The sequence below is a fragment of the Rhinolophus ferrumequinum genome, chromosome 5 (genome assembly GCF_004115265.2).
Source record: "Rhinolophus ferrumequinum isolate MPI-CBG mRhiFer1 chromosome 5, mRhiFer1_v1.p, whole genome shotgun sequence".
NCBI classification, from domain to species: domain Eukaryota; kingdom Metazoa; phylum Chordata; class Mammalia; order Chiroptera; family Rhinolophidae; genus Rhinolophus; species Rhinolophus ferrumequinum.
In genome coordinates this window covers 12,965,407-12,980,533 of record NC_046288.1, presented here as the reverse complement: position 1 = coordinate 12,980,533, position 15,127 = coordinate 12,965,407, and the positions used below count along the sequence as shown (strand labels likewise).

Genomic DNA, 15,127 nt, shown 5'->3' with positions numbered 1-15,127 from the left:
TCAGTTATTATTTCTTCAAACAGGTTCTTGATCCTTTGTTCCCTGTCTTCTTCTTCTGGAACTCCTATGATGCAAATGTTGTTACACTTGATGTTCCAGAGATGCCTGAAACTATCTTTGGGTTTTTTTTAATTATTATTATTCTTTTTTTCTTTTTGTTGTTCCGATTGGGTGTTTTCTCCTGCCTTGTCTTCCAAATCACTGATTTGATCCTTTGCTTCATCTAGCCTGCTGTTGATTCCTTCTAGTGTGTTCTTCATTTCAGTTGTCATATTCTTCATTTCTGGCTGATTCTTTTTTATGGTTTCTGTGTCCTTTTTAATGCTTACTATGTCTTTGTTAAAGTTCTCACTAAGTTCCTTAAGCATTCTTATAACCAGTGTTTTGAATTCTGTCTCTGGTAGGTTGGTTGCCTCCATTTCATTTAGATTTTTTTTTCTGGAGTTTTCTCCTGTTCTTCTATTTGGGACCTGTTTCTTTGTTTCCTCATTTTATCTGCCTGTCCGTGTTTGTTTCTATGTATTATGTAGATCTCCTGTTTCTCTCAGTCTTCATAGGGTGGCTTGACGTAGTAGGTGTCCTGTGTGGTCCAATGGCACAGTCTCCCTGATCCCAGCACTGTGTGCTCCAGGAGTGTCCCTTGTGTGGGTTGTGTGCCCTCCTGTTATAGTTGAGCCTTGATTGCTTCTGCTATGTCAGTGGGTACGATTGACTCTCAGGCTGACTGGCTATGAGGATTGGCTATGCCCACAATGTCTGAGCTGCTGTGTGGGGGCTGGCCCCTCATAAAGGCATTCACCCCACAGGCTCTTGTGCCTGTTGAGACCACCCTTTGGGTGTGCTGCTTATGAGAATGATCGGGTGGGGCTCTGTTTTGGTCAGAAGCCAGCCTCTGTGTGTGTTGTTTCTGTTGCCTCTTGGGAGGGGCGCTTGTGTAAGCCTAGTTCAGCCATTGCCTATAACCAGCCCAGGGCTACTTGTTAGCAGCTACACAGCTATATGTGATTGGTTGCTGCCTTTGCTGGACCTGGAGGCATGTGGGGTGACTTCATTGTGAACCGTGGCTGGCTGCCACCAGTTTCGGGTGTGGGGAAGCTTAGCAAAAGGCCCAGGGTCCCTCTACATCTCTTGCCACCTGCCCATAAGGCTCAGCCACTGAAAGAGCCTCCTTAGATGCTTGGGTCTGAGCTGGTTGCCATGGTGCTGACTGTGCCTCTGGTGCTGTTGCAAGAGTTGGGTGGGGCAGAATCTCCTACCAGTCTCAATGTGGCCTTTTCTCTATATCCTTAGTTATGGGGATTCTGTTCAGCGGGTCTTCAGATGGTTCTCGAGGTTGATTGTTCTATAATTTAGTTGTAATTTTAATGTGATCATGGAGGTGGCAGGCACAACCTTTACCTATTCTGCCATCTTTTTCCACCTGCTTTTTGTATATTTTTTTAAACACAGAAAACTTGCAAGTAATTTTTGTTTTTTTACATTAGTTTTTTCCCCCCAATTTTTTTATTACACATAACATAAAATTTATTATCTTAACCATTTTTAAGTGTACAGTTAAGTGATGTTAAATATGCTCAAATTGTGAACTATCACCACTATCCATCTCCAGAACTCTTCATCTTGCAAAACTGAAACTGTATACCCATTATAAAAACTCCCCACAGCCTCCTTTCCCCAAACCCTGGCAATGACTGTTCTACTTTTTCTTTCTCCCATGCTCAAGCCTCTGGTTACTACCATTCTAATCTCTATTGCCCTGAGTTTGGCGTTTTTTAATTTAAATTTTTTAGATTCTCCATATAACTGAGATCATGAAATATTTGTCTTTCTGTGCTTGGCTTATTTCACTTAGCATAATGCGTGTCAGCTTCATCCATGTTGTCAAAAATGGAAGATTTCTTTTTTTTGTAAGGCTCCATAATATTCCATTGTGTGTGTGTGTGTGTGTGTGTGCACTATATAATATATTAATATTTGTATATAAACAAATTATATCTATTGTATATATTAATATTTAATATTAATATACAGTAACATAAATATATGTGGGTATAAACTATATAAATAATGTATATGCATAAGATAAATAATATATATGTATATATCTCTCACATTTTCTCTATGTATTTATCCACCGACGTTTAGGTAGTTTCCATGTCTTGGCTATTGTGAATAATGCTGAAGTGAACATGGGAGTGCAGATATCTCTTTGAGATACTGATTTCATTTTCTTAGTATATATATACAAAAGTGGGATTGTTGGATCAAATGATAGTTCTATTTTTAATTTTTTGAGGAAACTTCATACTATTTTCCATAATGGCTGTACCAGTTTACATTTCCACCATGGATTTACAAGGGCTCCCTTTTTTCTACATCCTCAACAACACTTATCTTTTGACTTTGATAATAGCCATTCCTGACAGGTGTGAGGTGATGTCTCATTGTGGTTTTGATTTCCCTGATTATTAGTGATGTTAGGCGTCTTTTCATACACCTTTAGCCATCTGTATTTCTTCTTTGCAAAAATGTCTATTCAGTTACTTTGCCCATTTGTTTAAGTTGGGTTATTTCCTTTTATTTGTTATTGAGTTATAAGATTCCTTATGTATTTTGGATATTAACCCCTTATCAGATACAGGATTTACAAACATTTTCTCCTGTTCTGTAGATTGCCTTCTTGTGTTAATTACATTCTTTGCTGTGCAAAAACTGTTTAGTTTGATGTAATCTCATTAGTTTATTTTTGCTTTTGTTGCCTATGCTTTTGGTGTCAAATACAAAAATAATTGCTAAGACCAATGCCAAGGAGCTTTCCCCTGTTTTCTTCAGGGAGTTTTATTGTTTCGGGTCTTCTATTTAAGTCTTTACTCCATTTAGACATTGATTTTTGTGCATGGTATGAATCCAATTTTATTCTTTTGCGTGTGGATATTCAGTTTTACCAACACTATTTATTGAAGAGACTATCCTTTACCATTTTGTATTCTTGGTGCCTTTGTCACAAATAGCTAACCATAAAAGTGTGGATTGATTTCTGGGCTCTCTATTCTTTTCCATTCATTTATGTGGTTTTTTTAATGCCAGTACCATACTGTTTTGATTACTATAACTTGGTAATGTAGTTTGAAATCTGGAAGTGTGATGCCTCCAGTTTTGTTCTTGCTCTCAAGCTTGCTTTAGCTATTTGGGGTCTTTTGTAGTTCTATATAAGTTTGGGGGTTCTTTTATTTCTGTGAAAAATACCATTGGAATTTTTAATGGAATTGCATTGAATCTATAAATTGCTTTGGGTAGTTTGGACATTTTAACAATATTAACTCTTCCAATCCATGGACACAAAATATCTTAGTGTTTATTTGTGTCTTCTTCAATTTCTTTCATCAGCATTTTGTAGCTGTCAGCGTACGGATCTTTTACCTCCGTGTTTAAATTTATTTCTAAGTTTTTTATTCTTTTTGATGCTATTATGAGATTGTTTTCTTAATATCTTTTTCAGATAATCATATATTGATTTTATATCCTGCAACTTTACTGAATTCATTTGTTTTAACAGTTGTTTGGTGGAGCCTTAGGGTTTTCTGTATATAAGATCATGTCATCTGCAAACAGAAACAATTTCACTTCTTCCTTTCCAATTTAGATGCCTTTTATTTCTTTTTCCTGCCTAATTGATCTGGCTAGGACTTCCAGTATAATGTTGAACAGAAGTGGTGAGAGTGGGCACCCTTGTCTTGTTCCTTATCTTAGAAGAAAAGCTACCAGATTTCCCCTATTAAGTATGACATTAGTTGTGAGCTTGTCAAATATGGCCTTTATTATTTTAAAGTACCTTCTTCTATACCTAATTTGTTGAGAGTTTTTACATAAAATGGTGTTGAATTTTGTCAAATTCCTTTCCTCCATCTATTTAGATGATCATATGATTTTATCCTTCTATTAATATGATATATCACATTTATTGATTTGCATATGTTGAGCCATTCTTCCCTCCATTCATAAAGTTTTATTTTTTTAAAGAATGCAGTGACCATTTCCACCAATGCCTTAACTTGAAAGGGCTTTCATTTTGGTTGCTTGGAAGGCAAATTTTGATTTATAGGTAAAATGTATATACTTATGAGAGATCAATAAATCCATAGCTTTTTGAGAACCCATGGGGATATTTTATAAAGTATTTAATAATGCCTTTCCTGAAACCAAATTTCGTCTTTATCTTAAAACCTTTAGAGTTTATAAAATATTTCATTCACACTTTAAAGAATTTAACTTTATCCCTTTACAGTAAGACATTACTGCTAACAAACACAATAGCCATTAACTTGTTTTCTTTGGTTGTTGAGGTATAGTCTAGTAAGTCTAGTAAGTATTTGATTCAACCTTTCATTTACTTTTATCAAGCAAATACTATAACACCAGTGAGAGAATTTTGGAATGCACTTTGGAATCAATTGGCTCTCAACTAACAAGATCATGTAAAATGATACAGATTTTGTTTCTTGATTACAGAAGCAAGACATAGCCATTGTGGAACATTTTGGAATACAGAAAATATATTTAAAAAGAAGAAAAAGGCATCAAAAATTTAAGCACATTAACCATAATCACTATTAACATTTGAATGTGTTTCCTTAATTTCTTCTTATATACACTTTATATATGTATTAATAGGAATGTTTGTGCATTCATATAGCATATATAAAATCTTACATATAGGTATTATATTGTATGTACAGTTTACATTTTTTAACTTAAGATTAGATCATAAATACTTCCACATATCATTAACTATTGTTCAATACCTTTTTTATTACCGCATAATATTTCCTTTTATGGACACTGTCATTCATTCAACCATTCCTTAATTGTTGGACATTTAGGTTGATCCAAATTCTTTTAATATTATAAATTTCATCAAGCATAAAACTGATACAATTGAGGTACTACTGAGGGAGGAAAACACAAACATAAAGTAATAAACGGAAGCACTACTGAGAGAGATGACCATCATGGTGATGTGCCAAGTGGGTGAGACAGTAAGATCCAAACCAGAGAAACTCCTTAGTGGCAGAATACGGGAGTAACGGTGAAACTGGGCCCTAGCTGTAGAAACAGAAAGGGAGAGATGGATATGGAAACTGTTGTGTTAGAACCTGGGCAGGACTTGGCAAATGATGGACACTTGTGAGGTATGAGTTAAGAAACACTTCAAAGTTTAATTTGTGTGATGGAGAAAACTAATGCCATAAACAGAAAGCATAAGATTTGGAGGAGGGGCTTGTTTGAAGGTAACTTTTAGCATGTTGCGTGTGAGCCATTGCCTTGACACTGATGGTCAGCTCAGCAGAAGTGAAGTGCTGATGAGCAATCAGGGCTAGAGATGAAAGTATACGTCATAAATGAATAGACAACTTAATGGCAAACCCATGTGAATAATTGATACATGTAAGGGCGGTTCCCCACACGTGGAGGAAAATAGTTGAAGTTTTTAGCAATGACCATATTCTTATGAAAAGAAAAGCAATAAGAACCAGTAAGAGAAGGGGGGGGGGGTGGGTGGAGAGAGAGAGACAGAGAGAAAGAGAGAGAGAGAATACATGAATGAATGAGAACTTGGGTAATAGAGTTGTTAAGATCCCAGGAAGGAAGAGAACATCCGTAATAAATTGCACATGCTAAGAACCTAAGACCCACAGGCATCTATGCTGAAGGCAAGCTACTGAGAGGTTAATTGTAACCTTAAAGAAAATTTTCTACCCCCACTGGTGATATGATCCTAAGCCAATTTTAAAGGTGTTTGGGAGTAAGTGAGTTTTAACTATGATTTTGAAAATTCGGTGGTGAAAGGAAGGAAAAAGTGGGGCTATGCATCTGAGGCAGTCAGAGGACTAGTGGGGGTAATGGGTGTGTGTGTGCCCTCCTGTGCTGCTGTTTCGGCATCTCTGTTCTCCTTCACAGAATGTCTCCTTCCACCACGTCCAGCCCTTCACCATAAAGCTGCCTAAGAAATAGAAAAGAACGAATTCATATAAGGCAACTCGCCTTGTTAGCCTGTTTGAAAAAAAGAAAGAAACAAAGCCTTTACCTTTTAGACTCTAAAACATTTAGAGCTTTCAAAGGGATCATTTATTCAAGGGGGGGAAATCTTTTTTTCAGGCAACCACTGAGGAAACTGAACCAAACAGTCAAGAAGATGAGAATGATGGTGAAAAACCAGAAAAAGGGAATACGGAACTTGCCTCATCAGGTTTGTTTCATAACAGACTAGTTTTATGGTAAATCATGACATAATGGAAATAGAGGCAAGAATTTCTCCTACTGAGCCATAGACAGGTAGTTAGTCAGGCTCCATAACAGGTGTGGTTGGGCTGCCATCTAGAGGCTTCCTGTGGAAATTCTGACCACATGATTTATCTTGCTGTAAAAACAGGAGCCCATGATTTTTTGCGACCTGTTTTGTTTTGCTGGGGTTTCTTTCTTTCAGAAGCTGTATCTCTACTATCATAGAGAAGATTATATTTCCCCAAATAAATGATGCTAAAAACTGAGGGCCATATTTTAACACAGTAACAGCAACAGATAAAAATGTATCATAAAAATAGACACTGAAATAATAAACTGGTGAATAGTTTGAAAGAATAAAGTAATGCCACAAATATGTGAGCAGGAATAGAGACCCCCATTCCCTAAAGTAATGTTTCCCAATACTTGTAACATATTTCTTCTTTTGATAAGCATAAAAACCTCTTACCCTCTTCTTATGCCAAATAATTTTTAAATGGCATTTTAAAAGAAATTAAATGTCATAACTAAAAATTTTAGCATACGCCTTTTCAAACTAGATTACACCTCTTCATTTTGATATGCCCCTTCAAGTGGTGACTTTTCCACCACTCTAGAGTGTACCTAATTCTTCTTTGTATATCAGAAAACACTTTATTTTCATTGCATTACACCAGGGGTGCCAAAAAAAATGTATACACACGGCTTGTGTTCATCTTGTGTTACCAATATATATTGAGTATTACAATTTTAATACAGTTTTTTCCTTTCTTAAAATGTGTATTCATTTTTTGGCACCCTCTGTATATACCTCCCAATCCTTAACACATTCCGGTTATGAAAATGTGATGTTAAAAAGGAGCATTGAAGTACAAAAGGAAGAGTCAGGCTTCCGCTCAAGTCACTTGGATGGAAGTTATCTGTAGATGTTCTCCCATCTAAACCATCCACATAATATTTCTTGTCAGCATTTTATTTCCTGTAGTGTTATACACATGTAAACTCAGACTCTTATTAAGAACTTCAGTTTTGATAGTGGGGTGCTTTGATTTGTTTTATGTGGCTTGATTTCCTTAATAATATCACGAAAGAGCCTAGAGAATTCTGGCACCTTAGTCTCATTTATACTTCTCATCACACAGTCATCCAACTTCTCATTGCCCAGGGCAGGATATAGACGCAGGGTACTCATGGCCTCGGAGGTTAAGTGGGCTTTTATATCGCTGGCTTCTTCTTATTTATGTTTCTGAATATAACTCCATTTCAGAGCCACAGCATTTTACAACAACGGTGACTCGATCCAGCCCGACCGTGGCCCTTGTGGAGTTCTCCTCCAGCCCCACGCTGAAGAATGATGTGCCAGAAGAAAAAGACCATAAGAAACCAGATAATGAAATGAGTGGAAAGGTGGAGTTGGTGCTGTCACAAAAGGTGAAGTACATAGTGGATCAAAGCAGTTAAATCCAAAATTAGTGTTGCTTCCTCTTGTAGCTGGCCGCTGCTGTGGCACTTGTTCGTCATGACTTATTTCCTCTCCTACTCTTTCTTCCTAGCTGTAATCTGTATACGTTTATAAGTAAAAATATACTACATGTAATTTACATATAGAAAAATATGCACATTAGTCCATTTGGGCAGTTATAAGAGAATAGAATAGCACTGCGGGGAGAGAGAGGGAGGAAGGGAAGAAGAAATTGCAGGAAAACAAAGGACGGAGGAGATGAGATCATCCTTAAGAAAAAGTACAGCAGCCAGACCAAGCAGAGCTAGATTTCAGTGGCAGAGAGCAGATCCAGGACGCCATCTTGCCCCTCAAGGTGAATTTTAGCTAATTATCAAGGATTATAATATTATTAGCATTGAGGTTAGTGTGAAAATCCCCACCCCCGTGCGGCCATGACAGTTCCAACAAGAGCCAAATAAGGACAAAAATCCCTCCTTCTGAGGGGAAAGAGTGGTCAGCAAGGACCCGCCTAGAAACACCTATATCGCCACCCCTAAATCTCGAATATTTCATGTCCTCACTTTAGAAATAACAAATTCCTAAGCCTCTTTGTTCTTTCAGGAAATTGCTCTTCTCCAGGCAGGCTTGCTTGCTCTCTCTTCTTGAGAGTGTCCTCCTTTTAATAAACCTGCTGCTTGCTTGGCTTATTCAGTGCATCCTTGAATTCTTCCCTGCGACGAACACCAAGAACCCCATTTCCCGCAACACCATTGACTGGGTGACTTATAAACAATAGATTTTTGTTTCTCAGTTCTGGAGGATGGAAAGTCCAAGATCAAGGCACTAGCAGATTTGGTGTCTGGTGAGAGCCCACTTCCTGGTTCACAGGTGGCTGTCTACTTACGTGGTGGAAGGGACGTGGTAGAAGGGAAGAGGCAGCTCTCTAGGGCCTCTTATAAGGGCACTAATTCCATTCATGAGGGCTCCACCCTCATGACAATCATCCACCAAAGAGCCCCACCTCTTAATACAGTCACCTTCTGGGTTAGGATTTCAACATAGGAATTTGGGGAGAACACAAACATTCAGTTTATAGTTACATGTTTTTTAAATTTATAGTAACATATATAAATCTCTATCAAGTAATACATGTAAATATATAAAAATAATATATAAATAAAAACATAGAAATAGAAAAAGTCACTGAAACCTACCTATTAGTAACAATTGGTATATATTAATATATATTATATATATATGGTTTATTTTAAATAATTTTAATTATGAAGAATTATATACATTTAAAAGAAAAATGTAATATAAATATAAGTTATAAAGCTTTGGGGTTACATTTTAGTTTGCTATGCATACGCTTGCTTATTTGCAGCTTACTACAGACTCTTTCCAATGTTTAGCTATTTTATAGCAGCAATAATTCTGATGCCTCTGGATTTGAATAACAAGAAAATTAGAAAATTATTATTCTGATACAATGGGTTTTAAATTCTTGTTTTTATTAAATTTATTTCTTATTTGGAGTCTTATCTCCTTCATATTAATTTGGTTTGTTTTCAGGCACAGAGTTTAAAAGTCTTCATCTTTTATACCAGTTGTTCTCAACCTTGGCTACCCTTTAGAATTAAAAATAATACCAAGCACACTTCAGGTCAAATAAATCAGAATTTCTGGGATGGGGCCCATGCATCTGTATTTTTAAAAGCTCCCCAGATGATTCTAATTGGCCAACAAGATAGAGAACCACTGACTTACATACTGGCATACTATATGTAATAATATTTCAACTTCGAAAATTGACCCTAAATTTGCATTTGACTTTAGAGTGAAAAATTACCACTTCTACTTTTGGTTCATTCATCATTTAGTCAACCAATACTGACTGTGCACCTAGTACTATGTGTCAGGCACTGTACTAGATACTTGATATTCAACAGTGAACAGACACGGCCCCTGGCCTTAAGGAGCTGAGAGTGCTGTGTCCTTGGTAGAGCCTCAAAAATGCTTATTGCCTTGATGCCTTTTGGAAATTTCAGACTGTATAGCTATTCCCCATTTTTATACATAGAGAATTAAAGAATTGTAGGGATATCTGAAAGGAGGAACTAAACTGTAGGAAAACTGTTGGGGGCAGGTAGGGTTTCCTGTCTTTACAGGTTTTGCCTTATCCATATCACACTTATAACCATTACTATTATTCCAAATTGACTTTTTGTTTCACTTAAATCTAAACTGAAAGGAAAACGCTATTTCATTGCTAGAATTTTTTTAATCAAACAAAATGAATACTATAACTAAAAAGTATTCATCTGCATACCTCATCTATGTAACCTCATCTGTGATCTATCTTTGGACCATCAGTGTCACATCTATCCTACTATAGAAAAATTGTCTTCAGGAATTCTTAACTCTCTGTGTGTGTGTGTGTATGTGTGTGTGTGTGCGCGCGCGCTGAATCCTTTGACCATCTAGTAAACATTATCTCTGAATAATATTTTTTTAAAGCATAAAATACACAGGATTACCAAGTTATCCTTGGTATCAAGTGATACAAAGTACATACACCACCTGAATTCGGTTCTGTGGACTCCAGGTTAAGAATTCTACTAGTTGATTAGCAAATGGAATAATGGTCTTTGAACCCAATGCTTTTCTCACACCATGTGAATTTTTCCTCCTTCTTCTTTCCCTGTTTTACAATTAGCTCTTAGAGAAAGGGAGAAAGGGGATTACAGTGGTTGCAACAGCTTTTATTTTCTAACTTCATTTGAGAGTGGTACCTTTGTAAAACAAAGTGCCCATATACACAGACTGATGTTTTTACATAGTGGTCATTTTGAGACTTTCTGCTATTAACTGTTTCATTTACAACTGGGCATTATCCAAAATATATTTTTATCAGACTTGACTATGGAAGAAATGAAGCTAAGATATGAGGGTTGTCAACTTTGATAAGTCTAGGCCTTAAGCGTTTGCTGCATGTTTAATACTGCAGTTCACTCGGATGCAGAATAAAGTGATTAACAGTATTTTCTTCAGGATTCCATTATGGTTGAATATGTTATTCATACGGAAAAATAAAATCCTACTGCGAAGAAATTCTGGACAGTAAATCAGCCTGAGGACCAAATCATAGATGAGGTTTCGATGAAACAAATTGCTCTATAGCTTCACTTGCCTTATTGGCTGTTGGGAACACAACCTCCAGGCAGAGTGAATCAGAGGAAGTCTTGTAAGCAGCTGATACAGCCGTGCTCCTCATTTAGATCGTTGCTCAAAGTCTACTGACTTCTATTTTAGACATCAGTTTGGTAATCTGGTCTTTCAGCAATCAGGTGATTAGAAGCAAAAAATCAGAAAGAGGGTGCTTCTAGCAAAGGCCTTTCAGATTGAGGAGAAAAAATAAAATTAAATAGCAAGAACAAGAAAAATCTATTTTTACAAAGCAAACACAAGAATTTTTGAAGCCTGTAATTTTAGAACTATTTACCAGGAGGACAAGTAATCCAATGTGCCTCAAAAATCCCCTAAGGGAATCATTGCTATGGTACTGTTTAAAAATGGCTATTTATCATAATGCTTCTTTGACAACAGGCAAAGTATATTGTCTTTAAAGTGCTTTGCATAAATTTGTTGGGGGGGGGTTGTATAGTGTCTCAAGAATAATGTCCATTAAAAGGAAATATTACTTTAATATTTATCACTTATATAGTAAGATTTTTTTTTTAATCTCATGTAGAACATCTCACATTCTGACATTATAAATTAAATATTATGTAGTACTAGGAAGAGAATATGTGATTGAGCAATAAGAAAATGAGACAGAGTGATGTATAATCCCAAAGATGGATTATTATTTTTGGGGTTTAGAGTAAAGTGATCATCAAATTTTTACGCTCTCTTTTGGTTTCTCAGAAAAATTGACCTCTATATTAATGTAGAAAAGCATGAAGGGGGCTAGGAGAAGGGGCCAAAATTTCCATTTAAAAGTTAAAAGTTAAAAGTTGGGGCTTATTGACTTATGAAATAGCCATGGAGATTCTTTAAGTTTGTTTTGCCTGTGCATTTATTAATGGACAATACTTGTCATGTTTATGTCTGTTGCTCATGATCCAGGTGGTAAAGCCAAAATCTCCAGAACCAGAAGCAACCCTGACGTTTCCATTTCTGGACAAAATGCCTGAAACCAACCAGTCACATTTGCCAAATCTCAATTCTCAAGGTAAAGAAAAGAAAATGTTTTATTAAAGTTGTACAGGTTCTGCTGGGCACATCTATAGCAAAATATTCTTTATTTTAAAAGAAAATTACTTCCTTTTATGTTGATGTTCCTTTAGCCATGGTGTTTGCCACAGTCCATGAGGGCTGAATTAATAATTTCAGAATGGAAATCGGGGGCTGCATTCTCTATTTGGCATAGCCAGGAACTGCAGCTGCCAAGACCATTTTGTCAGCCAGACACTATAGGCACAATAAAGCCTATATAAGTATTTGATACCTTAAAATAATTTTATTGGTTCCAAAATGTTTAAAAATATCAATAACTTTAATGAAAAGTTTATAACTCTAATATTATGTCAACTTCATTAATTGTTAATTATCTAGTCTTTATAAAATGTCCATTTAATTTGACAATGATTTTGGAAGAAAGATTTTAATACTCTATAATAATTCCTGTGTGTGCACAATGATTACTGAGAAATCATTCATGATCATAAATTAAATGTGTTACTCATGACCAAAAACGTTAATCTTTTTAAAAATTCTTTATAGACTATGTGTGTGTGTGTGTGTGTGTGTGTGTGTGTGTGTGTGTACTTGTATGTGTATATATGATATATTTTAAGATGTTTGGTAAATTTTATATATTTGATATAATGTGGGGAGGGGTGGCCTCTAAAAATACGGGAGTTTAGGGCCTATGAAGGTCTTTAAAATGGCACTGACCACTGAAAACTCCCCAAGACCTCTTAGGCCATGTATAGGTTGTGAATTTACCCCTTTACTCTGTAAGAACCCCAATTGAATCCCTTTATCCTGGTGAGAAGCCAGGTGCCCTCAACCACCAGCAAGGAGCCTTGGGGATGTCAACAGTGTGGGGACAGGTCTTGAGAATTCCAGGATTCACAGGGACCCCACTGTTTCTTCAAAACATGTATGTACACCAACAAACAAATGTTGGCAAGAATGTGGAGAAAATGCTCATGCATTGTTGGTGCGATTGCAAATTGGTGCAGCCACTATGGAAAACAGTATGGAGATTCCTCAAAAACTTAAAAAATAGAACTACCTCATGACCCAGCAATTCCACTACTGGGTATTTATCCAAAGAAATCCAAAACACTAACTCGTATGTTCATTGCAGAACTATTTATAGTAGCCAAGATATGGAAGCAACCAAAATGTCCATCAGTAGACAACCGGAAAAGACGATGTGGTACATATATACAACGGAATATTACTTGGCCATAAAAAAGAATGAAATCTTACCATTTGCAACAACATGATGACATAAAGCTACATAAAATAAGTCAGACAGAGAAAGACTAATACCGTATGATTTCATTTATAGGTAGAATCTAAACAAATAAAATAAACGAACAAACAAAACTGAAACAGACTCACAGATGCAGAGAAGAAACTAATATCGGGTTGCCAAATGGGAGCGGGGAAGGGCGACTGGGGGAAGGAGGATTGGGTGAGAAAGGAGAAGGGATTAAGAAGTATAAATTGGTAGTTACAAATAGTCATGAGATGTAAAACACAGCATAGGGAATATAGTCAATATTGTAATAAATATGTATGGTGCCAGGTGGGCACTAGACTTATTGGGGAGATCATTTCGTACATTATATAAATGTCTAACCATTATGCCATACATCTGAAACTAATATAATATTGAATGTCCTCTGTGATTGAAAAAAATAAAAATAAAAAACCGCATAGACCAGTGGGCTTTACTAGGGCAATTCTCTTTCTAGACATGAAAACAGCTAAAGTTCAGTAGAGAAGAACCGTAAGATCTCTTGTTTTTCATTTTGAATGTGCTTTGCACAGTACATTTTATAGATTTATCATTGCAGACAAAGAGAGGATAGGACAGGATCATTGTGGCTAGGGATTTATTTTTACTTTTCAAGGATGGGCAGCTCTTTGAGGTAGAACCTGAGGTAGCTTCTGGCTGGGAGGTAAGTGGGGCTCTCTGAATACAATAAGAATTACTTGGGAAGGAATTAATTGGTACATGCACTGATGACAAGTTTCTTAATGTGGAGACAAGTTCAATATTGTCTTCAAAACATTTCTCTTAAATTTGTCAGCCCTACTGTTTTGAAGGGAATTGACAAAAATAAAGTCTCATAACTGGTCCAGCAATTGGCCATATTTAGACAAACTAATTCTGACCTATTTCTAGAACTTTATAGTTGTATAGATAAATAACATAGACAGGAAATAGATATTTTAAGCCATATTAATTAGTTTTGTTGTCTTACATATTTTTACATTACATTACCTGTTGTAAGGCATTTTGATTGTAAAATGTGCTGTTCAATAAGGGACTTTACTTAAATGTTCTATCTAAGATGAATGATTAAAAAATACAATTTTGTAGCACTAGAGCTTTTCAAAAATTATTCTTCAGGATAGAATTATATTTGGCGTTCACCTATTCTATACTCTTGTCTGGTTCACAGAAGCTGTAATTACAGCTGCAGGCTGCGGAGACAGAACACCTGGATTCGAATTCGTACTCATCTAGTTCTTATCTGTGCTACCGCACCTACCAAATTCTCCCTGATCGCTAATCATCACCTGTAAACTGGAAATAATAATAGTACCAACGTCATAGGGGTATTGAAAGAATTAAGTGAAGTAAACCACAAAGTGTTTAGCTCAATACCTGGCTCCAAATAAGTATTAATAATATAATCTAATAGTTGCAGAATAGTAGCAGTGGGAGTACAAGTATAGTGCAAGATGCTGGGCAGAAATAAACTATTCTTAAATGCTTTCCTAAACATCAGGTTGTTTATATTGTGGAGATAGGGTTTAAGTAGTAATTTTCAAACATGAGTATGTGCCAAGGTCGCCTGAAGGATGGGTTAAAACACAGATCACTGGAGCTCACCCCTGCAGTGTCTCACTGAGTAGGTCTGGGCTGGAACCCCAGTATTTGCATTACTAACAAGTTCCCAAAGGGATGCTAATGCTGCAGATCCAGGGACCACACTCTGAGAACAACTGACTTCAAGTATTGTGTTTACATTGTGCACCAAAGACATCACCGATAGATATAAAAATAGTAGTAAAACTTGTTTGGTGTGTATAAATTCCTATCTTTCAAGAAGCAAACAGCCTCTAATAAATGTAACCTGAAAAGACATG

General features: G+C 36.2%; 1 protein-coding gene across 7 annotated transcripts in view; it reads left to right on the top strand.

Moving 5' to 3' along the window:
- The window catches only part of LIMCH1 (LIM and calponin homology domains 1), a 342,837-nt gene that overhangs the window by 299,786 nt on the left and 27,924 nt on the right, over nt 1–15,127 (top strand). For all 7 annotated transcript variants that reach the window (XM_033105725.1, XM_033105729.1, XM_033105728.1 and 4 more), the window contains 3 exons: nt 6,157–6,247; nt 7,550–7,713; nt 11,858–11,963. In XM_033105725.1, the coding sequence (XP_032961616.1) occupies nt 6,157–6,247; nt 7,550–7,713; nt 11,858–11,963 (361 nt within the window). The remainder of the gene's footprint in view (nt 1–6,156; nt 6,248–7,549; nt 7,714–11,857; nt 11,964–15,127) is intronic.